General features: G+C 52.7%; 1 protein-coding gene across 7 annotated transcripts in view; it reads right to left on the bottom strand.

The window, feature by feature from the left end:
• The window catches only part of LOC105473180 (dehydrogenase/reductase 3), a 53,957-nt gene that overhangs the window by 3,978 nt on the left and 24,000 nt on the right, over window positions 1-25,979 (bottom strand). For 5 of the 7 annotated variants that reach the window (XM_071100466.1, XM_011726837.3, XM_024790142.2 and 2 more), the window contains exons 2-5: window positions 9,619-9,762; window positions 8,344-8,463; window positions 7,770-8,008; window positions 864-989 (exon numbers count right to left, since the gene is read on the bottom strand). In XM_071100466.1, coding sequence (XP_070956567.1) covers window positions 864-989; window positions 7,770-8,008; window positions 8,344-8,463; window positions 9,619-9,702 — 569 coding nt within the window. In that variant the 5' untranslated portion in view covers window positions 9,703-9,762. Of the gene's footprint in view, window positions 1-863; window positions 990-7,769; window positions 8,009-8,343; window positions 8,464-9,618; window positions 9,763-25,284; window positions 25,422-25,979 lie in introns of those variants that run through there. The other 2 variants (XM_024790143.2, XM_011726838.3) reach the window with 2 other exon arrangements.

Below are 25,979 nucleotides of genomic sequence, written 5' to 3'. Positions count from 1 at the left end.
TCCAGAGGCTATGTGACACAAGATATCACAACAAATTGAAATCAGATGCACATACTGGAATCCAATTGTCTTCAATTAAGCCAAACAAAGAGATTTGCAAAGATGTAAAACAATGCCACTCCTGACTACATTTATTTTGTTTTAGAATACATAACTAGTTGTCATAAAAATATATTTATATTAATGTAATGGGTTCGTTATGGCTATTTATAAATGAATAAATATTATAAACAAATCTATACATCTTATAACATTTTTCTGGCTTTTAGTATCTTTTTTTTTTTGAGATGGAGTCTAGCTCTGTCGCCCAGGCTGGAGTGTAGTGGCGCACAGGCTGGAGTGTAGTGGCGCACAGGCTGGAGTGCAGTGGCGTGATCTCGGCTCACTGCAAGCTCCGCCTCCCGGGTTCACACCATTCTCCTGCCTGAGACTTCCGAGTAGCTGGGACTACAGGTGCCCGCCACCATGCCCAGTTAATTTCTTTTTGTATTTTTAGTACAGATGGGGTTTCACCATTTTAGCCAGGATGGTCTCTATCTCCTGACCTCATGATCCACCTGCCTCGGCCTCCCAAAGTGCTGGGATTACAGGCGTGAGCCACTGCGCCCAGCCCTGGCTTTTAATTTCTAATATAGTAAACAGCGATAGCTACAACTCACATTAACAAAAGCTCTTTGGGTTCCTCCATACTTTTTAAAACTCTAAGGGGCCCTGTGACTAACAAGTTTGAGAACTGCTGCCCCATGGTAAGTACAGCACATCAACGGCAAATGTGCCACCACTCCTCATGCTCATGCCCACAGCAGACATGACTAATCGATCACATACGTACTGACCCAGAGCGTTCTCTCCCAGCCCCATACCTTTTTAAGATAACGAGGGCATGCATCGTCCATGGGAGGAGGAGGAGGGCCTGGTTGAGCTGCACAGCTTCCACTGTCCTCCGGGCCACTGTCTCCGGCTTCAGTGGGGGAAAGAGGTTGGGAAACCTGAACACGGGAAGAGACACAGTGGGTTTCTCCTGGAGAGGCATGTGCTTAGCTGGAAGCTTCTATGAGACTGACATGTCTGGATCACCCTTTGGCCTTTCCTGTCTGAGAGACTCGAGGCCTGCTTGGAGTACTCCCTCTACCCCACACTCATCCAGGTGCCACATTTCCTCACTCCTCCAGGTACACAGGGGTCTCTTCTTGAGTCAAGGACTTCTAGCCCACCCACCGGGGACTCATTCTCCCAAGTCCTCCAAGGGCTCCCAGTGCCCTAGGGCTTGGCCTCTCCACAGCCCTGCACAATCCAGGCCCTGGCTGTCCTTCTGAGTCCTCTTCCCTACACTCTGCACCTTCAGGACAGGCCCATCTCTGTTCTTGTCACATCACACTCTCAGATCAGGGCTTTTTGCCAGCTCTCTCGACGGCCTGGCTCTCTCCTCCCAGCTCCTCCTTTGGGAGACATCTCAGGCCAGTCCACCCAAAGCAACCTCTGATCTCGTTCCCTGCTAATTTCCTTGACTGCGTTCACCCCACCTAGGAAGGCCTTGCTTGTTGGGGTGTTTCCTTGTCGGTGGCCTGTCTCCCCCATCAGACTATTGAGTTCCATGAGGGTGGAGGCCTGGTCGGTCCTATTCCCCTGCAACCCCTGCACCTAGTGCAGCGTCTGATACAGAGCAGGAGCTCAGTAAATACTTGAAGGACTGAACTTGCTGCTTCCCAAATGTGTCCTGCTCATTCTGTCTGGAGGCAGGGGCTCGGCTAGCGATGGTTTCGGCTCAGCTTGCTGGTTCACTAACTCATTCATTGATTCATTGATTCAAACATTTGCACGGTGCTTTCCGTGGGATCTCAAAATGAATGAATGAATGATTGCATAGTAAATATCAGGGGCCTCTCATGACTATTCAGAAGCATCTGACCCTAGACCCAAACAATGATGATGTTGCCTAACTGCCAGACTCAAGCACAAATTATTTTCCCGATTTACAGATAAGGAAACTGAGGCTCTATTGAGTCAGTAGGGCGTTAAGGATTCAAACCAGGCCAATGCTCTATCACCTTTGCTCACTGCTCTTCCTGCCCCTGCTGGATCTTTAGGTGCAGGGCTCATGTTGCTGGCTCTGACCCCAATCCCACAAAGAGCTTGTGATCCGCTCTGGCACCAGGAAGATTAAGGGTGATGAATCACCTGGGTTTGATGTCATTCCTGAGCAACAGGCAGCCCTTGGACTCCCAACAGGGGCTTGGCCTCAGAGGGCACATGGATCTTACCCCCTGCCCTGTAATTCCTTTGTCAACATGATGGTGATTCGTTTTTTATTTTTTCTTTTTGAGTCCAGGGTCTCACTTTGTTGCCCAGGCTGGAGTGCAGTGACGCGATCACAGCTCACTGCAGCCTCTACCTCTCTGGGCTCAAGTGATCCTCCTGTCTCAGCCACCCGAGTAGCTGGGACTACAGGTACACACACCATGCCCAGATAATTTTTATATTTTTTTGTAGAGATGGGGTTTTGCCATGTTGCCCAGGCTGGCAACTCCTGGGCTGAAGTAATTCCCCTGCCTCAGCCTCCCAAAGCACTGGGATTACTGGTGTGGACCCAGCTACCACGCTTGGCCATGATGGTGATTCTGAGGCCCACAGTCCTGTGGTCAAGAGGGGCCAGTCTCTGCGGTTCTGCAGAGATGAACGTGTTGAGGCAGCTCCCTGATACTGGAGTCCTACAGGTGTCGTGGGCAGTCTGGATTCTCTGGCTTCCACCTGTGGCCTGTCCTGTCTCTTGGGAAAGGGAAGGCAGGATGGACAGACCAAAGTCCATGGGCTTGAGGGGAATCCTTCTTGGTGAGACCCCTGCCAGGGAAGCCGACAGAGGAGGCCTCAAGCACGTCTGTGCACAGGATTTTCTCCTTCCTCTCCACGGTGGGTGGAATGGGGACACGGGGAACTGGCACAGCTCTTAACTCCCATGGAAGCAGTGCAAATTCGCGGAAGAAGCATTCTCAGCTAGCCAGTTCCAAGCTGTGTGGACTTGAGCAGGTAACTCTGCTTCTCTGAGCCTCAGTTCCCTCATCTGTAAAATGGGAATACAAGCTGTCTTGCAGGGTTGCTGTGAGGACCAAATGCAGCGGTAGTTGTAAAGTGTTTAGTGGCTCCAGATGGTTCTATGGCTGGTACATCAAAGAGGCTCAATTGGCCAGGCGCGGTGGCTCATGCATGTAATCCCAGCACTTTGGGAGGATGAGGCAGGTGGATCACTTGAGGCCAGGAGTTCGAGACCAGCCTGGGCAACATGGTGAAACACTGTCTCTACTAAAAATACAAAAATTAGCCGGGCATGGAGGCAGGCACCTGTAATCCCAGCTACTCGAGAGGCTGAGACACAAGAATTGCTTGAACCTGGAAGGCGGAGGTTGCAGTGAGCCAAGATCACACCACTGCACTCCAGCCAGGGAGACAGAGCAAGACTTCATCTCAAAAAAAGAAAAAAGAAAAGAAAAGAAAAAAAGAGGCTCAATAAATAGCTATTTATAAACAACAACATCCACTGACATGGCCAGTCTTGCTGGGAAAATCATCCATTTTGTCCTAAACATGTCTTCACATTTAACCCATTTAACCCTGGGAAGCTGCTAAGCATGGTTGTAGGAGGAAACCAATGCTTTCATCCGTTTGTTATTCTTTTAGGAAATGGGAGTTGGTTAGGTACCCATCTTCCTTGTACTACTCTTCTGGCCGAGCCCTTGGGGCTTCCCTGCACAACCATAGATCGCTAAGATTCACCTAGTGCTCGCTACTTCCCAGGCATGGCCAGATGATTCACACACGGGAGCTCATCTAACCCATGAAAAGGGATACTATTATTATTATTATTGTTATTCATTTTTGAGACGGAGTCTTGCTCTGTCACCCAGGCTGGAGTGCAATGGCGCAATCTCGGCTCACTGCAACCTCCACCTCCCAGGTTCAAGTGATTCTCCTGCCTCAGCCTCCTGAGTAGCTGGGATTACAGGCACCCACCACCATGCCTGGCTAATTTTTGTATTTTTAGTAGAGACAGGGTTTCACCATGTTGGCCAGGCTGGTCTTGAACTCCTGACCTCAGGTGACCTGCCCGCCTTGGTCTCCCAAAGTGCTGGGATTACAGGCGTGAGCCACCGTGCCCAGCTGGGGATACTATTATTATGAATCCCTTTTTAGAGGTAAGGAAACTGAAGCAGAGAAAAGTCAAGTAACTTGGCCAACGTCACACAGAGCTGGGATTTGACCCCAAGCAGTTTGGGTTCACACTCTGAAAAAATGTGGCAGGAAAACCTTGAATTTCCTTCTTGAAGTGATAGAAAGGAAACTATACTAGAAGGTGAAATAGACACACAAACTTGATGTCTGCAATGTCCTGCTTGCTCCTGTGCTCAGGACACCCAGTTAGAACTGCAGACTGCCGGCTGGGTGCGGTGGCTCACGCCTGTAATCCCAGCACTTTGGGAGGCCGAGGCGGACGAATCACGAAGTCAGGAGATCGAGACCATCGTGGCTAACATGGTGAAACACTGTCTCTACTAAAAATACAAAAAATTAGCCGGGCGTGGTGGCGGGCGCCTATAGTCCCAACTACTTGGGAGGCTGAGGCAGGTGAATGGCGTGAACCTGGGAGGCGGAGCTTGCAGTGAGCCCAGATCACGCCACTGCACTCCAGCCTGGGCAATGGAGCAAGACTCTGTCTCAAAAAAAAAAGCAAAAAAAAAAAACACTGCAGACTGCCACTGATGCACTACACATTTATTGGGCATCTTCTGTATACTCAGATGAAAAGAAACCAAACCAAAAGCCATGGGGGGGGGCCGGGCGCGGTGGCTCAAGCCTGTAATCCCAGCACTTTGGGAGGCCGAGACGGGCGGATCACGAGGTCAGGAGATCGAGACCATCCTGGCTAACACGGTGAAACTCCGTCTCTACTAAAAAATACAAAAAACTAGCCGGGCGAAGTGGCGGGTGCCTGTGGTCCCAGCTACTCGGGAGGCTGAGGCAGGAGAATGGCGTGAACCCGGGAGGCGGAGCTTGCAGTGAGCTGAGATCCGGCCACCGCACTCCAGCCTGGGCGACAGAGCCAGACTCAGTCTCAAAAAAAAAAAAAAAAAAAAGCCATGGGGGGGAAAAGCCAACAGGAAACATCAGTAGCCATTAGTCTAGACTCCTCGAAATTCAGAATTGATGACAATTTGCACGCAAACCAGGCAGTCTGCTAGGAAAATTAATAACATGCATTTATGAAGATGTTTATTGTTAGTAAAAATAATAAAAGCAGCAGCTCCTTATTGAGCATCTAGTATCTGGGCTTTGCACTAGATGTGTTACATGTATTATTTCTAATTCCCTGGGCTCAAGCAATCCTCCTGCCTCAGCCTCCCAAAGTGCTGGGATCACAGTCATGAGCCACCAAGCCTGGTACTTTTGATTCTCGACAACCAATACCACACTGTCCCTATTAATAGTAACTATAAGGTGGAATGAGTGACTCCCACGTGGCATGCACTACACTAAACGGTCTCACTGAATTCTCATCCTGACCCTTCGATGTCATCCTCATTTTTGGAAGCAGCTGAAGTGTATAATTCAGAAAGTGAAGCACTGTATGCCGGATTGCAAAAAACCAGGGAGAATAGTATTTGAGTAATTCCCGGTTTTCATTCATCGATGACCTCATGCCCCTACATGACTGCATATCATTAAAGCGCCGTTTATTGGGTACTTAAAATGTACCACATACGGTGTTCCCTGCCAGATTCCATTTTGTCCTCACTGCAGAACTTATGACGGAGACATTCACGTCACCCCATCTTACAGATCAGCCAGAGCAGTAACTAATGGGACCCAATGTCACAGAGTGCATCACAGCTATGAGGGAGTCACCACCCCAGGTGGCATGAGCTCTAGACCAGTGTCCCCCGTTCCCCTTGACTTAACTGGTCTGGAGGAGGAGTGGTGGGACCCCCCTATTGCTTAGTTTAAATTGAGCTATGACCAGGCATGGTGGCTCATGCCTGTCATCCCAGCACTTTGGGAGGCCGAGGCGGACGGATCACCTGAGGTCGGGAGTTTGAGACCAGCCTGGCCAACATAGTGAAACCCGTCTCTATTAAAAATACAAGGCCGGGCGCGGTGGCTCAAGCCTGTAATCCCAGCACTTTGGGAGGCCGAGACGGGCGGATCACGAGGTCAGGAGATCGAGACCATCCTGGCGAACACGGTGAAACCCCGTCTCTACTAAAAAAATACAAAAAAACTAGCCGGGCGAGGTGGCGGGCGCCTGTAGTCCCAGCTACACAGGAGGCTGAGGCAGGAGAATGGCGTAAACCCGGGAGGCGGAGCTTGCAGTAAGCTGAAATCCGGCCACTGCGCTCCAGCCCCGGCGACAGAGCGAGACTCCGTCTCAAAAAAAAAAAAAAATAAAATAAAATAAAAATATAACAATTAGCTGGGTGCGAGCGCACGCCTGTAATCCTAGCTACTCGGGAGGCTGAGGCAGGAGAATCACTTGAACCCAGGAGGTGCAGGTTGCAGTGAGCCGAGATCGCGCCACTGCACTCCAGCCTGGGCGAGAGACCGAGACTCCGTCTCAAAAAATAAATAAATAAACAGATAAATAAATTGAGCTATAATTTGCGTACAACAAAAGGTATAAATCTTAAGCAGACAGTTTGATTAACTTTCACGTATTTAATGACTGCTGAGATCAAGAAGAGAGAACATTTCTCAAAGTCTTGACAGTTCCCTCGCCCTCCCTCCCAGGTTATACCCCCAGCCCTCCAGGGGCAGCCACGGGTCTGACTTCCATCACCCTAACCCAGTTTCGCCTGTTTTGGAACTTCACACAGGTGGAACCAGGCGGAATGCACCCTACGTCTCCAGCTCCCTTCTCCCTGCACGATGGCTGTGGAGGTGCATCTCCCTCTTTTGACCTTTGGGCACATCCCGCTGCATGCCTGTAGCTCTGGTAGTTTCATACAAGCTCCCTGAACCAGGCAGCAGGACCCTCCCCATTGTGGCATCACTGCCTTGCAGACCGAGAACCAGGTAAGACAGCGTCAAGCAGAGGGGAGAGGCTCCTTGGTGACTTTTTGTTTTGAGACAGGGTCTCACTCTGTCTCCCAGGCTGGAGTGCAGTCGCACAATCACAGCTCACTTGCAGCCTCAACTTCCTGGGCTCAAGCAATCGATCCTCCCACCTCAGGCTCCCGAATAGCTGGGTGTGCACCACCATGCTCAGCTAATTTTTTCTTTTTTGTAGACACAGGGTTTCTCCATGTTTCCCGGGCTGGTCTCAAACTGCTGGGCTTAAGCGACCCGCCTGCCTTGGCCTCCCAAAGTAATAGGATTATAGGTATGAGCCACCATGCCTAGCCTGATTTTTTTTTTTTTTTGAGACAGAGTCTTGCTCAGTCGCCCAGGCTGGAGTGCGGTGGCGCGATCTCGGCTCACTGCAAGCTCCACCTTCCGGGTTCACGCCATTCTCCTGCCTCAGCCTCCCGAGTAGCTGGGACTACAGGTGCCTGCCACCGCGCCAGGCTAATTTTTGCATTTTTAGTAGAGACGGGGTTTCACCGTGTTAGCCAGGATGGTCTTGATCTTCTGACCTTGTGATCCGCCCGCCTCGGCCTCCCAAAGTGCTGGGATTACAGGCGTGAGCCACTGCGCCCGGCCCTAGCCTGATTTTTATATCAGAGCTCTTTCTGCAGTCGGCTGACTGAACATGGCTTGGGGAGGTGGGTCCCCTGCTCACTGACCTGACTCTCATGCCCTGGAACATCTCGGTGCTGGTGTGGAAGGGCAGCACTGTGGTGGCGCTGACTCCCGGACAGTCCAGCAGCCCCAGGGTCAGGCTCTCCATGAAGGCGAAGGCTGACGCTTTGGATGTGCAGTAGTCGATGGCACCGGGGATGGCAGACAGTGCCAGCACGGAGTTGAGGCACACGATGTGGCCGTTCTGCAGCTCCAGCATACGCGGCAGGAAGGCCTTGGTGGTCTGAGAGTGGATGGAGTGTTAGGGTGGAGCAGCCGCAGCTCTGACAACCCCTCCACCTTTCTTTTGGGGAGAACAGCCCACCCTGGACACACACGATGCTCTAGTACCCGAGCTTTCCTGCGAGGGAGAGGGCTGAGGGCTCCCGGCCCCGGGACAGTGAGCGCATTTCACAAAGTCTGATGCGTCCTGGAGCCGGTCATTCGTCTTGTCTGGCCACCTCGTTCGTGGACATCCCTGCTGACCTGAGCCCAAGCCCTGGCAAGCATCCCCTCCCCTCCATCCTGCCTGGGCTCCCTGCACACCGGGGGCTGGCTCTGGCCTGGGACAGCCCTTACCCAGAACTGGCCCAGGGTGTTGATGTGTTGGGACTTGAGGAGGGCATCGTCGTCACTGTCCATTAGGCTCTTCCCGTGGACCACGGCGGCATTGTTCACCAGGATGGTGATGTCACCCACCTGCGGGCGAGAGGGGGCCACGGGGCCATGAGGGCAGCCAGCCCAGGGCCAACAATATACGTTTTTTGTTTGTTTGTTTGTTTATTTGTTTTTGAGATGGAGTCTCACTCTGTTGTCCAGGCTGGAGTGTAGTGGCGCCATCTCGGCTCACTGCCAACTCTGCCTCCTGGGTTCAAGCAATTCTCCTGCCTCTGCCTCCCAAATAGCCGGGATTATAGGCTCCTGCCACCGCCTCCCAAATAGCCGGGATTACAGGCTTCTGCCACCGTGCCTGGCTAATTTTTATATTTTTAGTAGAGACGGGATTTCACCATGTTGGCCAGGCTAGTCTTCTTCTGACCTCAAGTGGTCCATCTGCCTCAGTTTCCCAAAATGCTGGGATTACAGGTGTGAGCCACCGCACCCGGCCCAGTATACTTTTTAAAAGGGATATGGCCTACTCCTAAGTGAACGAGTAATTTCTGAGTCCATTTATGATCAATCAATTGATGTGTTATTTACCAGTTTTTCTTAGATATTCCTTCCTGCAGGCTACTTCCTGCCAGCCCAGTTCCAGTTATCCTGTATACACAGAGGCCCAGCAGCCGCCTGGCCCACCACCACCAGCCACAGGGCCTGGGGAAGGGAACTGCCTCTCTGAGCACCAGTCTTGATTTGTGAGATGGGGCTAATGCCACACCAGGACTGTTCTGAGGAGCAGAAATAATTTATGGCACACGCTGTACCTGGCACATAGCATATTTATAATAAATGAGGTTACTGTGACATAAAAACAGTTAACATTACCATGTGCCAAACACTCAGGGTGGGGTTTCCCTCTCTTGGAGTTCGCTGATATATTTAGTCCAAACAGATGACTGGAGTCAGGAGAAGGATTTTCCCAGAGGCCAATGGGACATTTGCCCCACCACAGTCCTGGAGGGAAACCCACACGGTTCCAAGGCAACAACAGATGATTACGCCTGTTACGTAATCAACCCTAATCCCTGTCTATGTAACTAGGGCCAGCTTCATGGGAGAGCACCCAAAGGTGCCCTGGACAAAGCCATTCTGCCATAAGCAGAGCTCTCTTCCAGGCCACATGAGAATGTTCTCTTTGCCCGGAATTAGCCTGTGGTCAGCTGTGTTAGGAACAGACCCTCCCAGGCTACAGACCTTCTCTCGGACAGCCTTGGCCGTCTGGTACACCTCCTCCCGGTTGCCCACATCGCAGATGAAGTAATGGCACTCAGTGCCCATCTGCCGGATCTCCTCCGTCGTCTCCTTCAGGCATTTCTCAGTCCGGCCCCAGAGAACAATCTGGAAGAAGAGAATAACAACGCAGAACAAATGGTCATTAAACAAGCCACAGGGATGCAACAATTGCCACCAGAAATTCAGTATTTAAAGTGATTTGTCTTGAAACGACTGGCCTCCCTGGTTCCACCCAAAGATAAAGACTACAACATAGATTAATAATATAACTTTTGGCTTTTTCTGAGGCAGGATCTTGTTCTCGGGCTAGAGCACAGTAGTGCCATCATATCTCACAGCAGCCTCAAACTTCTGGGCTCAAGAGATCCTCCCACCTCAGCCTCCGGAGTGGCTGGGACCACAGGTGCATGCTACCATACCTGGCTAATTTTTCTTTTTAAATTTTGTAGAGTAGGGCTGTTCTTATGTTGCCCAGGCTGGCCTTGAACTCCTGGGTTCGAGCCATCCTCCCACCTCGGCCTCTCAAGTGCTAGAAATTACATGTGCGAGCCACTGCCCCCAGCCAACAATATAACTTTTTAAAGGCATATGGTCTACTCTTAAGTGAACCAGTAGTTTCTGAGCCCACTTCTGATTAGTCTATTGACGTGTATTTAGGAAGTTTTTCTTGTATATTACTTTCAGCAGGCCGCCTCCTACCAGCCCAGTTCATTTCCTGCAAATGTAGAGGCAATAGCAGAGCTCTTGGTGCACAATGTTCCAGAATGCTCTCCATTAGGAATCAGCTGGCTTCACCAATTAGGTCTAGAGCCAGGATTATTAACACCAGCTGGTAGTATAGACAGGACCATTCCAGCCTCAAGGTTCACAGGAGCTAAGCCGAGCCTCCCATCTAGCTACAGTCACTCCCCTAAGGAAGTCCTGGAAGGGCAGTGACAAGGCTGCCACTGAGAAGGAAGCATGGCCTCACCCGGCAGGTAATAAACATGGACTCATTACGCCAGAAGGTGACCTTGGCAGGACCACTGAGGGTTTGGGCAAATTTATGAATGGCCAGCTCATAAAAGGCTCAGAAGAGAAGCCTGGCTAATTCTTAACGTTGACCTAACGGAGGACGACACACCTCCCCACGATGTGTCACTGGGGCCAGTGAGGCCTCTGTTGGTAAAAGGGCCTGGAGTCGGATGACAGGGGGACCAAGAGCCCTGACTAAGAACCAGTTTCACCAGCACAGAGGGAGGAAGCCAGGGGACTGAACACCACCCTGAGGACAGAAGCAGAGACAGGAAGAGCCGAAAGGGTTCTTGGGAATTCGTCCGGTGGGTTTCTATTTTTGTTTCTTTTCTTTTCTCTTTTATTTAAGACTATCAATGAAATTCCCCCTTTAAATAAAAAATTCCAACATGGAAACCCCAATGTGTGAAATCAAGAAAAGGAATAAATGATACACCTGATTCCATAATATTTCCTTACTCTAAAGGCTGCTAATGAGAACAAAATGGCTGCTTTGGGAAGGCAAATGTTTCAAATTGGGGGTTACAGATGGAAGCTCCAATCCCATCAGACCCAGATCCAGCTGACTTCTCTATTTTGCTTTGTTACATGGTATAGAGAAAAGTCACATTGATAAGGAGTTGCCAATGGTAACCATTTATCCGCTGCTCACCTTGAAATCTCCGAATTGTCACTTAAGCAGAGAGGGCACAAAACAGGCCTAGCTGGCGGCTCTCAGAAATTCCAGTGGTCTCCAACGGAATCGATTTTTTAAATTAGAGTTTTAAAAACTTTCAAAATATTTTACAAAAAAATAAGTGTTCTCTAAAACCCAGTTTGAAAACCCCACTTAGTCTAGCCACTTTATTTTAATTAAGGTCTTGAAATATAGAAAGGGCTTAACAAGTGGGTACCATCAGTTCCTCTCCATGACCATATAAGTCCTTCAAAGGCAGATGGACTACAATTAAACAGGCTCCAAGGGACATTTTCTTGTCTGTTGAGCTAAAAACAGAATGTGTTCCTCCGGGAGAAGCTGGGAGGTTCAGTTCATGGGAAAGAAAAAAGACAAGCATTTGCTCCAGGAAGGCAATTTGGTGTAGGCCTCCTCCACCCCCCCAGCCTTGCAGCCACTGTCATCCAGGTTTCCTTTCTTCCTCCTTTATCATCCTGTCTATACGGCCACCCATTCATCTATCTGTCCATCTGTCCACTCTCCCATTCACCGGTCCATCCATCCACCCACCATCTACCTACCCCACTCCATCCGTCCATCCATCCATCCATCCCTCCCTCATCTACCCTACTCCATCCATCCATCCATCCATCCATCCATCCATCCATCCATCCACCCATCCATCCATCCATCCCTCATCTACCCTACTGAATCCATCCATGCATCCATCCATCCATCCACCCATCCACTCACCCACCCCACTCCATCCATCCATTCATGCATTCATCCACTCACCTACCCTACTCCATCCATCCATGCACTCACCCACCCCATTCCATCCATTCACCCATCCATCCATCCATCCATCCATCCCTCCATCCATCTCTCATCTACCTTACTCCATCCACCCATGCATCCACCCATCCACTCACCCACCACCCCACTCCATCCATCCATCCATCCCCTACCCCACTGTACCCACTCACCTACCCAACTCCATCTACCCATCCACTCACCTCCCCCATTCCATTAATCTATCCACTCACCTACCTCACTCCATCCATCCATCCATCCATCCACCCATCCATCCATCCATCCATCCACCCACTCGCCTACCCTACTCCATCCATCCATGCACTCACTCACCCCACTCCATCCATCCATCCATCCATTCATCCATCCATCCATCCACCCATCCATCCCTCATCTACCCTACTCCATCTATCCAACCATCTGCTCACCTACCCCACTTCATCCATCCGTGCATCCATCCATCCATTTACTCACCTACCCAACTCCATTCAGCTATCCATTCATCCATCCCCCTGCCCACCAGCCCCACTGCACCCATCCATCCATCTGGTTTCTGAGTATGTCAGCCTGAGTGGGAGGTAATCCTTGGTTTCTATTCTTCTGTTCTGGTCCCTGCCTAACCACATTCTACCTCTGGCTCATACATGTAACAGGACCATGGGGCTTGCACAGTCCCCTGGGCTCTGGCTGAGGCAAGGAGAGGTGCCTCTGGGGGCCCTAAGAATTGCTGGGCAAGTTGACAGAGAGGAAAGCTTAAAGCTGGGGTCTTGTGGGAGGGTATAGGGTTCAGATGTCCGTGGAGACAAGTGGTCAACCCAGCGCTGTCAGCCGGGCTGGAAGATCACCCTGGAGAGGAGGTGGAGCAGGGCTCAGGGAGAAGGAAAGAAGGCTGTGTCTCACTGTCTTCCGTGGGCCAGGAAGACCCCCAGGCAGGGCCCTAAGACTTGGCTGTTTCCTTTTAAGAGTCTGTTGAGGGTGCTCCAGGTGGGCTGGGGAACCGGCCTCACCTTTCCCTGGCAACATGATAGGTTTGCCTTTCTGCCTCCTCAGCCCCACCCCCCTGGGCCCCAATTCTATCCCATTCACATCCCAGTGCCCGGCATAGCACATTATGTTTGTTGAATGAATGAATGAATGACAGTTCAGGCACACAGGTGGATGGGGAAGGGAGGTGGTTTAACGTCTCTAAGAGGAGAGACCACCCATCCCCTTGGCTAAGCCATTTAGGGCCCCAGAACCTTCCAGTCAAGTCCACCTGGGCCAAGAGTCAGGGAAACCTGGGTGCCCCAGAGCATCAGCACCGTCCTGGCTGGGCCTTGGGTGAGGAGCAGCTTTCACAGGGCAAGGCTTCGGTCTCAGACGGAGGTGAGGCTCTGGCTGCTGTGCGCATGCCCTGCTGAGCATCGCTGCGCCAGGCTCTGTGTGTTTTTGTAAGTGGGTTTCTGTAGCGTGTCTCTGTGTGTGTCTGTGTCTGTGTCTGTGTGGGCCTCTAGGAGTGTTTCTGTGAGTGTGTCTGTGTGTCTCTCCGTGTGTGGGTGTCTCTCTGTATGAGTGTATGTGTCTATGTCTCTGTGTGTCTGAGTGTGTCTCTGTGAGTGTGTGTCTGCGGGTGTCTCTGTGTGTGTGTGTCTGTGTGTCTCTGTGTGTCTGTGTGTCTGTGAGTGTATGTGTGTGTGTCTGTGTATATGTCTCCGTGTGTCTTTGTGTGTCTCTCTGTGTGTGTCTGTGTGCGAGTGTGTGTCTCTCTGTGTGAATGCATGTGTGTGTGTCTGTCTGTGTGCGAATGTGTCTCTGTATGTGTGTGTCTCTGTATCTCCTTGTGTCTGTGTGTCTCTCTGTGAGTGTATGTGTATGTTTCTGTGTGTGAGTGTGTGTGTCTCTGTGTGTATCTGTGTGCGAGTGTGTGTCTGTGTACCTTTGTGTGTGTCTCTGTGTGTGTGTCTCTCTGTGTGAGTGTATGTGTGTGTGTGTCTGTATGCGAGTGTCTCTCTGTGAATGCATGTGTGTGTGTCTGTGTGCGAGTGTGTGTGTCTCTGTGTGTGTGTGTCTCCGTCTCCTTGTGTCTGTGTGTCTCTCTGTGAGTGTGTTTCTGTGTGCGAGAGTGTGTGTCTCTGTGTGAGTGTGTGTGTCTGTGTGCAAGAGTGTGCCTGTGTACCTCTGTGTGTGTCTCTGTGTCTGTGTGTGTCTCTCTTGTATGTCTGTGTGAGCGCGTGTGTGTGTCTGTGAGTGTGTATGTCTGTGTGAGTGCATGTGTGTGTGTCTGTGTGAGTGTGTCTGTGTGCGAGTGTGTGTCTGTGTACCTCTGTATGTGTCTCTGTGTGTGTGTCTGTGAGTGTGTCTGTGTACGAGTGTGTGTAATGTGCGTGTGTGTGTGTGTAGCCATGTGCTGTTGTGTTTCCTCAGGTCCTTGGTGGATGCTGGGAGTCGCAGGGAGGTGGAGCTGGGCACCTTCCATCTTAGGAAATGGGAGCGTCTCTGAAGTGCTGGGCTGGCGCCTGAGTGAGCTGAGTGGAGGGAATGGGCCCCTTTCCCTGGTAGGTGCTGCCCCGTGGAGCTGCCCTGGCCACTGTCCCTTCCTGGCTCCTCTTCCCCCTCCAGCTTCCTACCCTGACCCTTCTGGGGAATCTGCGTCACTGACCAGGTAACTGGCAGATATCGCTCTGCAGGCGCGCTCAGGTGGCTCCTGCCAGGGTTCCCAGGAGGTGACCCGCGCAACTGACAGGACAGGGGTCCCGCCCAGGGCCAGCATGAGTGTGAGGACTGGGCGGGTGGAGGCAGGCGTCTGAGGGTGTGTGGGGTGGGAGCCTGCAGAGGGGACTGATTTCTGAGCCCTCGGAACCAATGCGGCTGCCTCTTAGTGAACTCGGGACAGGCAGCAGCTGGGAAGGCCAGAGGCCTGGAATTCACTCTTAAGTAGGGTTTATAGAATAAGGGTGGCTCCACACCTCCTGGCCTCCCCTCCTCTTCCGTCCCCTCTGGGGCAAATGATGAGCTTCTGTCCCCTTCTCCCTCCTAGTGACTGGTAGCGGGAGGTGGGAAGGGGAGAAAGACCTCTGTCCTCTGGGGTGTCGGGCTGTCCTGCCCTCGCCCAGAGCAGCTCTCACAACAGATATAGCCGGACAGACTCCTCAGCGGCCCTCTGCACTGAAGACTGTCATTATCCGTGGTCACAGTGGAGAAAACCGTGGCACAAAGGAGTTAAGTAACTCACCCCATGCCACCCGCTGTGAAACAGGATTTGAACCCAAAGCCTCAGACCTTTGCAGAGGCACCCCTAAGCCCCCAGACACTGGGGTCGTCTGAGCTTTGAGGATTCCACTCTTCTCATATGCATCCCCGCGCCCCACGTTCATCCCCACCCAGCCGGCCTTCTCCTGCTTTGTCTCCTCCAATGTCCACAACAGCCCCGTCCATCCAGGACCACACGGAGAGCCGGCTATGGGCTGGGGGGGTGATCCAACCGAGAATGAAGCAGATGTGATCCTGCTTCAAGAAACCCACATTCCAGTGGGGGAAGACAGAGAAGGAATCAGAAAACAGTCAGTCACAAATGACAGTAAGTGGGATAAAGAATAAACAAGAAAACCTCATTTGTATCGGGGAATTGACAAAGGTAGCCATATCATACCCATTTTAAAGCTAAGGAAATTGTAGTTCAGAGAGGGTAAGCAACTTGTCTGAGGTCACACAGCAACTGAATAATGGAGCTGGGATTTGAACCAAGGTCATGTCCGGCTCCAAAGGCTGTGGGGATTGCACCACCACTCACTGTCCTGTAAGAAGCACATCTCCTCTCTTCAAGGGGTCCTGTGGGGATTAAGCTGGCAGAAGCTGGCACCCAGTAACTGCTTAGTACCCACTCTCTGTTGGCATTTCCCATGGGGAGGAAAAGCTGAGAAAATCATAGCACTGCCTCTGATACACCCTCTTCTGCAGACTTTAAAATGATAAGTGTCACGACATGGAAAGATGCTCAGGAGTCAGCCGGGTGCAGTGGCTCACGCCTGTACTCCCAGCACTTTGGGAGGCCGAGGCGGGCGGATCACAAGTTCAGATCGAGACCATGGTAAAATCCCATCTCTACTAAAAATACAAAAAATTTGCCGGGCGTGGGGGCAGGCGCTTGTAGTTCCAGCTACTCAGGAGGCTGAGGCAGGAGAATGGTGTGAACCTGGGAGGCAGAGCTTGCAGTGAGCTGCGATTGCACCACTGCGCTCCAGCCTGGGTGACAGAGCAAGGCTCCGTCTCAAAGAAAAAAAAAACATGCTCAGAAGTCTAATGTTGGGACAAAAGGGGTGCAGCACTATTTGAATAAGATAATCTCAACTCTAAACTTCTTTTTTTTTGAGACAGGCCCAGGCCGGAGTGCAGTGGCACAATCATGACTCACTGCAGCCTCCATTTCCTGGTGATCCTCCTACCTCAGCCTCCCAAGTAGCTGGGATCAGAGGTGCAAGCCACTACTCCTGGCTAATTTTTATATTTTTTGTAGAGATGGGGTTTTGCCATGCTTCCCAGGCTGGTCTCAAACTCCTGGGGCTCAAGCGATTCTCCTACCTCGGCCTCCCAAAGAGCTGGGATTACAGGAGTAAGCCACCAGGTCAATGGAAGTCAACAGGCTACACAGAGATGGGTGTCTCGTGCAGGATCACAGCTGACTGTCGTTTGCTTCTTTATATTTGTATAAGCAAAAAATATCTCTAAAGAACAAGTATTGTTATTTATGATCTTAAAAATAGAAAGTGGGGCTGGGTGTGGTGGCTCTGGAGGCTGAGGTGGGAGGATCACTTGAGCCCAGGGGACGGAGGCTGCAGCGAGCCAAGATTGCACCACTGCACTCCAGCCTGGATGATGGAGAGAGACCCAGTCTCAAAAAAAACAAAAAACAAAAACCAAAACCAAACAAAAAACAACAGAGGGTGGAGTAAAAGCGTCCCCATGGATCATTCCCCAAATAGATTCTTAACACACAGGTAACTTCACTCAATCCTGTGGGTACAACCCCTTGTCCTCCAGCCCCCGAGCAGTGCCCTTCAGGGGCCCTCATCCATTGTGAAGTGACTGTCTATTCACATCTCTCTTCCCATTGTTGAGTGACTGAGGGAGGGAGCCTGTCAGGGGATCCACAGCTCCCAGTTTCCACTCGCTCATTACACAGTGCTTTTGGCCCTGCATGTGCTGTCACGGCCATTTGGGGACTATATCCTGTCACTTAGAGGACAGGGACTAAATCTCTCAAATTCAGAGTTCTCCTGTGTCCCTACCTGGTGCCCTGCCCGGGCTGTTTTTCTCTGTTTCTAATGCCAAGGCTACTTATGGACTCCTATTCAACCTGCAAAACCCTGCTTGAATGCTCCCTCAGTCCTGAAGCCTCCCTGGCTGCTCTTTCCAGCCTCCTCACAACAACAGCGCCACCACTATACAATGGCCAAATCTGTTGAGCAGTTGCCATGGGTCAGACACGGTGCTGAGTACATGGATATGTTTTCTTCTTTAATCCTCACAACCCCTTGTGGTGGGTATGTTTACCTTCTCCATTTAATAGGCAAGCCTCAGACAGACAGTGACTCACCCAGGGTCATGCAGCTCATAACAGGAGATCAGCCTGACTCAGGATACCCATTCCTCACTGCTAACACTAGTGTTTGTTCAACCTCCACTAGTGCATAGATGTGAGCACGCTGACTGGTGAACAGCCCTGTCTCTCCCATGAGCGTGCAAGGGCCTCCACGGAATCTTACTCATCGCGTAACCCCAGCATCCAGCATGGGCCAGGCACAAGAGTAAAAGCTCAGCTAACATCATCACAAGACACCAGCCCCAGGAGGCCCTAGATCAGAGGATACTCAGTACCTCTTCTCTACCCAGCCTTGCCTTCCTAGCCCAGAGGGGCTTGCACTAATGCTGGACTTGGCTTTCATTCCTGGAGTTCAGCTGCAGCACACCCTCCCACTGGTGACATGAGCCGGGTGGTCTCTGGGTGGGTCCCAGGAGGAGCATCTGTTTATAATTGGCAGCCCCGGAAAGATCTGAGACCCTGGGCAGGTCTTTGGCAGGCCGGCTCATGTCCCATGGGCCCGATGTTGTGGAGCTGGATCGGTGCTGACTTGGCTTCTCAGAGGGAAAGAAAATACCCACCAGAGACCCCAAACCACAGCAGGCTGGGCGGTGGGATGGGAAGGTCAGTGTGGAGCGTGCACAGCTTTCTGCTCCTGGCCCCTCCAGCAGGAGTCTGTTAATAAAAATCCATCCCTGTGGTCAGATGAGAATGAGCAGGCAAGCAACATCCAGCTTGTAAGACATTAGGGTTAGGGAGGGGTGCTAGATAGCAGAGGATGAGTGTGAGCATGGCATAGGTTACCACTGGAATTTCCCCCTTTCACAACCCTGCCTATTTCCAAAAGGAGAGACTCTATCTTGAGTAGAACAGCTTAGAACATGGGCTCCGGAGCCAGACTGCCTGGGTTCAATTCTTTAATACTTATGAATTACATGAACTGAACCTCTATGAATTAAGGTTTAAAACACCCACTCTTTTTTTTTTTTTTCTTTTTTTTCTTTTTTTTACAGATGGAGTCTCACTCTGTGGCCTAGGCTGGAGTGCAGTGGCACAGTCTCAGCTCACTGCCTCCTCTGCTTCCTGGGTTTGAGCGATTCTCCTGCCTCAGCCTCCCAAGTAGCTGGGATTACAGGTGTGCGCCACCACACCCAGCTGATTTTTGTATTTTTAGTAGAGATGGGGTTTCTCCATAATTCACCAACATGGTGAATCACAGGTGTGAGCCACTGCTCCCAGCCTAAAACACCCACTCTGAAGGGTAGTTGGGAAGATTAAGAAAGGGCACAATAAATGACAGCTGTGGGCTGGATATGGTGACTCACCCCTATATTCCCAGCACTTTGGGAGGCCGAGGTGGGGGAATCGCTTGAGGCCAGGAGTTCAAGATCAGCCTGGGCAACATGGCAAGACGCTGTCTCTGTTTTTTAAAAAGCTAGCTGCCATTTTTATTATTGTTGTTATTATTATTATTAGCACAGCAACAGAAATAGATCCCCCTTTGCAGTAGAAGATCCACATACCCTGAAGGGGAAACGGTTGCCCGGAAGACCCCATCTGGGGCTCTCCGTCTTGCCTGCCCTAGGCACAGCCTTGACTGGGGTGAAACCACAGAATCTTGCTATCTCTTGGTTCCATCCTTCCACCTTACTTAGAAGGCTCTCCTTTGTCTATGCCCCCAAGCCTGAGAAGCTAGAGACCAGTCATCGAAACTGTTCACCTGCAGAGCAAGCTGTGGAGGGATTTCTTAGGGAGGAAAGGTCTTCAAGCAGAGCCCCAAGGAACCCTGGGGGTCCTAGTGAGGAGCCTCTGGAGGTGCTGAGGGTAGGGTGGGGAGCAGGCAGACACCATCCCAGGCCTCTCCTCACTCCTGCCCCAGTCATCCAGAGTGGAGACACTTTAGGTTTCTAGAATAGTCATTTCATTTTCTTTGAGATGATGTTTCACTCTTATTGCCCAGACTAGAAGGCAATGGCACCTGAAACCTTCACCTCCCAGGTTCGAGTGATTCTCCTGCCTCAGCCTCCCGAATAGCAGGGATTACAGGTGCCCACAACCACACCCGGCTAATTTTGTATTTTTAGTAGAGACGGGGTTTCGCCATGTTGGTCAAGCTGGTCTCGAACTCCTGACCTCAGGCGATCCACCTGCCTCAGCCTCCCAAAGTGCTGGGATTACAGGCGTAAGCCACTGTGCCCGGCCTAGAATAGTCATTTCTACAAAGACTCTGTTGCTAAAGAAAAAAAAAATAGTTGGAATGTGACTGAACCCTCAGCCTGTCCCTCTCCAGCACAGCCCTGGAAGGAAGCCTGCTTTCTCCGAATGGACCCCAGTGGGATCCCTCTAGCTGTCACCCATTGACAGTGCTGGCCTGTCACCTGGGCACACACAACAAGCCTACCAGCCCTTCTGCTTCTAGTGCAGATCCACTCTGATCACACTGATCCAAACCGATCCACAGTGATCAGGTACTGGCTTCCAGCATCTCCTTCCCAGACTTTCTAATCCTTTCCACCTTTTTTTTCCAGGAGGCCTGTTTTCCAGACTCTACACAATCCAGTCCGCAAGCTGTCAGGTAAAAGGATGGGGACAGAGAGATCGCGCGATTCTGTGATTTTGCCCCACTCAAGGCTGTTTCTAGGGGAGGAGACAGACACAGAGCTTCAGAAGGGGATCTTCCAGGCAACCGTTACCCCAACAGAGTTCTAGATCTTCCATCAGCAAGGGGGATCTATTTCTGTTGCTGTGCTGATAAAAATAGTAACAGCTACTATTTATTGGGGTAGCCCTAGGTTTGTTACAGGTGCCCCACAGCCGACCCCAGGAGGTCAGAGGTGACAGAAGCCACTGGGCCTTTCAGGGACTTCGGCTAGGTCCTTATGTGTCCTTCCTGTTCCCGCACTGCTGAGCTGCTGAAGCCTAGACAGGTCTCTCCCACGTAGCCCTGCGAAACAGACTCCCTGGCTCCGGGCCCCTGTTTTGGCCTGCCGAGAATGTTTTGGCTACCGCTGGCTCAGCTGTTGGGGAAGATTGTGATGAAGCTCCTCAAATTAGATCAGCCCGCGGTGTTGCCCTCCCACAAGGCCCTGACCGCAACCTGGAGCAGGGCAGAGACTTCCTCCAGGCGGGCGTCCAGCCTGGAACCGGCCCGCTTGGGAGGCACAGGAATGACAGCAGCTCTGACATGCACGCGGGGCTCACTAGCTGGCCACGCCGCCTCAGCATGGGTGCCGTGGGGCGTCTAGTCCTCTGTCAGCTCCAGAAGGGCTCATACCAGAGAAAACTGATACACGAAGGGGCTATGTAATTCCAAGTGGTAAGCGGTAGAGCCGGAACCTCAACTTAAGCAACCTGTGCCCTTTGCCGCTGACTTCGCCTGCGGGAGCAAAGTGACCCCACGAAACAACATGTCCATTCAGTGCACAGGTACAGTGAGCAAATGCCATGTGCCAAGGACTGGACAGAAAGGTGTCCACCTCCCGGGGAACGAGGGAAAGGTGCGGTCATCATACGGTCTTGATGACCAAGTGGTTATTGAAAGGCGTGACAGACATGCTCCTTGCCCCTCTGCGAGGACACCGGGGCTCTGATGGGGCTCAGGTGGGAGGACAGGTGAGGACAGAAGCTGTTCTGAGCACAGGTCAGCACAGTGCCCAGGGCTGGTTGCTGTGAGGGGTACGGGGTATGCCTGGAACACCCTTGGTCTCCAAGTGGGTGGGGTGGGACTGTGGCAAGCACTCACCGCCACCACAGTGAACAATCTGTGTTTACTACAGGCTGGGTCCTGCTCTGGGCTCTTAGACTGAGTCCTCTTGGCTGCCTGGGGGTGGTACGGTCAGCTGATTAGTGTCCCCTGAGAAGCTGAGTCCAAGTCCTAACCCTCGGTACCTGTGAATGTGACCTTATGCAGAAAAAGGGTCTTTGTAACTGAGTAGCTGTAATTGAGTTGGGGATCTCAAAGTGAGATCATCCTGGGTTGGGGTGGGCTCTGAATCTAAGGACTAGTGTCCTCATGAGAGACAGAACAGAGACATACACAGAGGAGAGGAAGGCTGTGTGAAGACGGAAGCAGAGACTGCAGTGAGGCGGCCACAAGCCACGCGACGCCAGGAGCTGCCAAGAGCCACCAGGAGCTGAAAGAGACAAGGAAGGATCCTTCCCTAGAGTCTGGGAGGGAGTGGGGTCCTGCTGACACCTGGAGTTCAGACCTCTGGTACCCAGAGCTGGAACTGTGAGAGCAGCTCTGGTGTTTTGGACCACGCAGCTCGTGGTCATTTGTTGTGCCATTGACAGGAAACTAACACAAATGGGCGGCTGCATTATCCTCATTCGATGGAGGAGGCCAAGCAAGGCCCAGCCCCAGGCTCCCGAGGCTGGAAGCGACAGAAGCTGTGTCCCCTCCACACCATTCCGTGTTTTCAGATGCCCAGCTCTTTTTAACCTCTGAAGCCTCTTCACTCTCCCGCATTAACTGTTTTCTCTCACCGTATGCCCACTCCACCACGCACGCTGTCAGCCTGACCTCTGAAATCCAGAGGCTTCTCACCACTTCTCACTGCCTCCACGGCTGCTCCTCAGGGCCCTGCCTCAGTGCCCCTCACTGGGAGCACAGGTGGATCCCTCACCTGATCCCAACAGGTCACCCGGCTCCTACCTTTGCCCCAGGGTCCCTGCCTCAGTCTGTTCTCAACAGAGCAGGCAGAGATCCTTCTAGAATGTGTCAGACCACGTTACCCTGCTCATGACTACTGATGGCTGCCCATCTCACAGACTGGAATCTAGTGTTTACTGGAATCGCAGGCCCTTCCTGGTCTGCCCCATCCCTTGTCTCCTCCCTCCTAGGTCTTGGCCCTACAGAAGCACTGGCTCCCCTCTACCTCAGGGCCTTTGCACCGGCTTCTCTCTGTTCTCTTTCCCCAAGTATCCCTCTCCTTGTAGGGCACCCTCTCTTCTTTTAAAAAAATTATTATGATTATTATTATTATTTGTAGAGATGGGGGTCTCACATTGTTGTCCAGGTTGGTCTTGAACTCCTGGCTTCAAGTGATCCTCCTGCCTCAGCCTCCCAAAGTGCTGGGATTACAGGAGTGAGGTACCACACCTGGCCACCTTCTCATAGGTTCTGCTCAAGGGTCTCTTTACCCAAGAGGTCTTTATGTAAAATGCCCCAACCCCACAAACACCAGCTCTGATTTGATTTCTACCCTTCTTTGATTTCCTCCTTCCCAGTTGCTGAGACAGGCACGTCTTCCCCTGCGACAAGCACCTCATGTTCTTGAGGACACTCCTTCAAACACTAAAAACACGCCCTGCCAAGAGCCAGTACGTGACAACTGAGCAGTCTCCACTTCATCCCTGGGTGTGATTCTTGCGAAACTTTTTGGTTCTGGGACCACTCAGAAAACCCTCCAGGGAAACTGTCACAAAAGCTGACTCGGGGCGGGCAGAACACTGTTCACTCCCAGCCAGAAATCCATGGGCTGATGTTTCTTTTCACAAACATCCACAGCCCACAAGACTGGCCGGGGCTCCACCTCCATCTGACTGCCCAGCGCTGCACTTGGCAAAACACGGAGGCAGAGAAACTCAGGCTAGAGTTCATGGCTGGTGCCTCACCACCTTTGCCCTTTTCCCCCACTGGACCTCTTGCTGCAAAGTGCTGGGTGACCTTGGGGTGGGGGTGCCAAGGAGGGGAGGGAAGAGCCAGCATCTACAGACCACCCTTCCCTCACAGCACACCTCTCCAGATTACTGTCCAGTGGGGTGGGTTCAAATTTGGACAATCTAAGTAACTCATGCAGGTTGCACTACTAGAAGTTTCAAAGCAAGTCTTGGACTCCAAAGGGAAGCTCTTTTAACAGCCCTGTCCTGCCTCATTCATTCATTCATTCATTCATTCATTCATTCATTCATTCATGGAGTATTTGTGGAATTGTGTACACCAGGCACTTTGGAGGCCCTGGGATCCAGCGGGGAATACATTTATCCCACTTGCGGAGTTTGCTTATGTGTAAGTCCGGGGACGACGAGCATGAACACCTGTTCACAGGAATGAATGACTGTATATTAAGTAGAGGTGGCTAGAAGTGCATGGGAGGAACACATAGCTTTGTAGGGGGTTGGAGGGAGTGATTATGGGGTGGGAGTGGTATTTAGATGGCGGGATGCAGGGAAGTCCTCTTGGTTAAGGTAACATTTTGGAAGAGACCTGAGGGAAGTGAAGGAGGGAGTGATACAGACTTGTGGAAGAAGAGCATCCCTGGTGGAGGGAACAGCTGGTGCAAAGGCCCTGGGGTGTGAATGAGCTTCCCCAGCACACAGACCAGTGTGGAAGAGCAAGCGGGAGATACCAGCCACAGCAGGACTTTGAATTCTATTCTGAGATGGGGTAGATTGGGAGGTTGTAAGCAGAGAAACAACAGCCTCTGACACGAAGCTGGAAGGGGCTGGGCTGGGGTGCTTAGGTGATGGGAGAAGAGGGATTCCGGACGGCTGCAGAGCTGGGTGCTAGAGAAAGTGAGCTTCCCAGATGACCCCAGAGCGTTTGGCCTGAGAAAATGGAAGAATGGGGTTGCCGTTCCCTGAGCCCCAGCGCCTCCCTCTCCAGGAGGGTTGGCTCTGGCAAGCCCCAGGTGTGCGGGAAGAGAATCCCAGGTCCGTTCAGCCTCCAGAACAATTGCTTTACGCAGGGGGAGGGGGAGGGGAGGCGGTGAGCGAGAAAGCAGTTCCAGGTGGCAAGGGCAGCTCCCGCGGAAGACGCTGCGCCAGCGCCGGGGACCCACCTCGCGCAGCGGGGTGAGCCCAGTTTCCAATAACAAAGTGCCCGGGCCGTCCCAACCCTGGCCCTGACAGCTAACGAGCTGCAGCCGGCTCTGTGCGCGGCCGGGAGGCCAGCCTGGCTCACATGATGGCGTGAGGGGGTGGCAGGAGGAGCCGCCAAGCCTCAGCGGGTCGGGCAGGAAGTCTTTCTGAAAGTGGGCCCAGGGGCGGGCGCGGGGCGGGGCCGCGGGGGTCCCAGGAGGGGCTGGGCGGGGCTGGGCGGGGCTGCAGTGCTGGGTGGGGATCGGGCTGGGATCCCAAGCGGCGGATGGGAAAGGGGTGGAAAGGGGATGGGAAGGGGCGGGAGATAGATGGGGAGGGGGTGGGGCGAGGCTGGGGTCCTGGGTACAGACTGGGAGGCGACTGGGTGGAGCGGGTGAGGAGGGGGCCAGTTGGTGTCCCGGGAGCAGATAGGGAGGGCTTTGCGGGGAAAGCGGGGGAACAGGTTGGGGTCCTGGGCCGGGCTGCGAAGGAAGGCCGAGGTGGGGTCAGGGTACAGATGGGGGGCAATGGTACAGGCTGGGGGCTGTGGAGAGGAGCTGGGTTGGGACTCCGGGTGCAGATGGGGGAGGGGCAGGGTAGGTGGCTGCAGAAGGGGGCTGGGTTGAGGTCTCAGGTGCAGACAGGGAGGGGCTGGGCGGAGGGGGTGAGCAGGGGAGCCTGGCTGGAGGCCGGGGCGCTGCTGGGGTCTCCCTCCCGCCCCGGGACCGCCCGCTCTTGCCCAGACCCGTCGGTAAACAGACGCCGTGATGTCACGGGCGCCGCTGACCTGTGGCTGAACCCGGAGCTGTAAATGAGATGCAAGGTGCCAGCAGCCTCCGGCCGCAGGGCCTACGAGCCACACGCGCTCCTCCGCCGGCCCGAGGTTACCCCAGCTGCACACACGGACAGGACGCTGCAAACGCCACCAGACATTGCAACACGCAGCCAGTCTGCTGGCCGCCGCGTGAACCGTCCCGGCAGCCCTCGCCGTCTCCCTGGCGGGCACCCGCCTCCCTGGAGCGGCCTTGCTCCCCCGGAGCACCCCTGGGGTTGGCAGCTCCCACCCCTCCGGGGGCAGCCTCTCCACTAGGGTCTCTGTCTCCGCTTCCCCCAAGGAGCCTCTAAACCCGAGGGCTGGGCCTCCAGGGTCAGCTTTGGGTTTTCGTGGGAAGAGACTGGGGAGGTGCCTGCCTTTGCTCCGGGCTTTCTGGGAAGCTCATTACTTCTCCCTTGCAAAGACTGGATGGGGGGTTGCGGGGATGGTTTCCAGGTATAAAGAGGTATGAAGTGTCCCGTTGGCCGCGCACCGCCCCTCCCTTCCGAAGCAGGGGGCCTGTTTATCCCGCGGAGCTCCCAGAGCAGCCCTGGACCGCACTAACTTGGCAGCCAGCGCTCAGAGCTGAGAGCCTGCACTGCCCTTTGGAATGAAAAGCAGCCTGGTTGGGGCCTCAAGGAATCTGCTCTGGAGTTGATTTGCTGTGT

Source organism: Macaca nemestrina, chromosome 1, assembly GCF_043159975.1.
Source record: "Macaca nemestrina isolate mMacNem1 chromosome 1, mMacNem.hap1, whole genome shotgun sequence".
Taxonomy (NCBI): domain Eukaryota; kingdom Metazoa; phylum Chordata; class Mammalia; order Primates; family Cercopithecidae; genus Macaca; species Macaca nemestrina.
The sequence above is the reverse complement of the archived record's forward strand: the minus strand, read 5'-3'. Positions and strand labels throughout refer to the sequence as shown.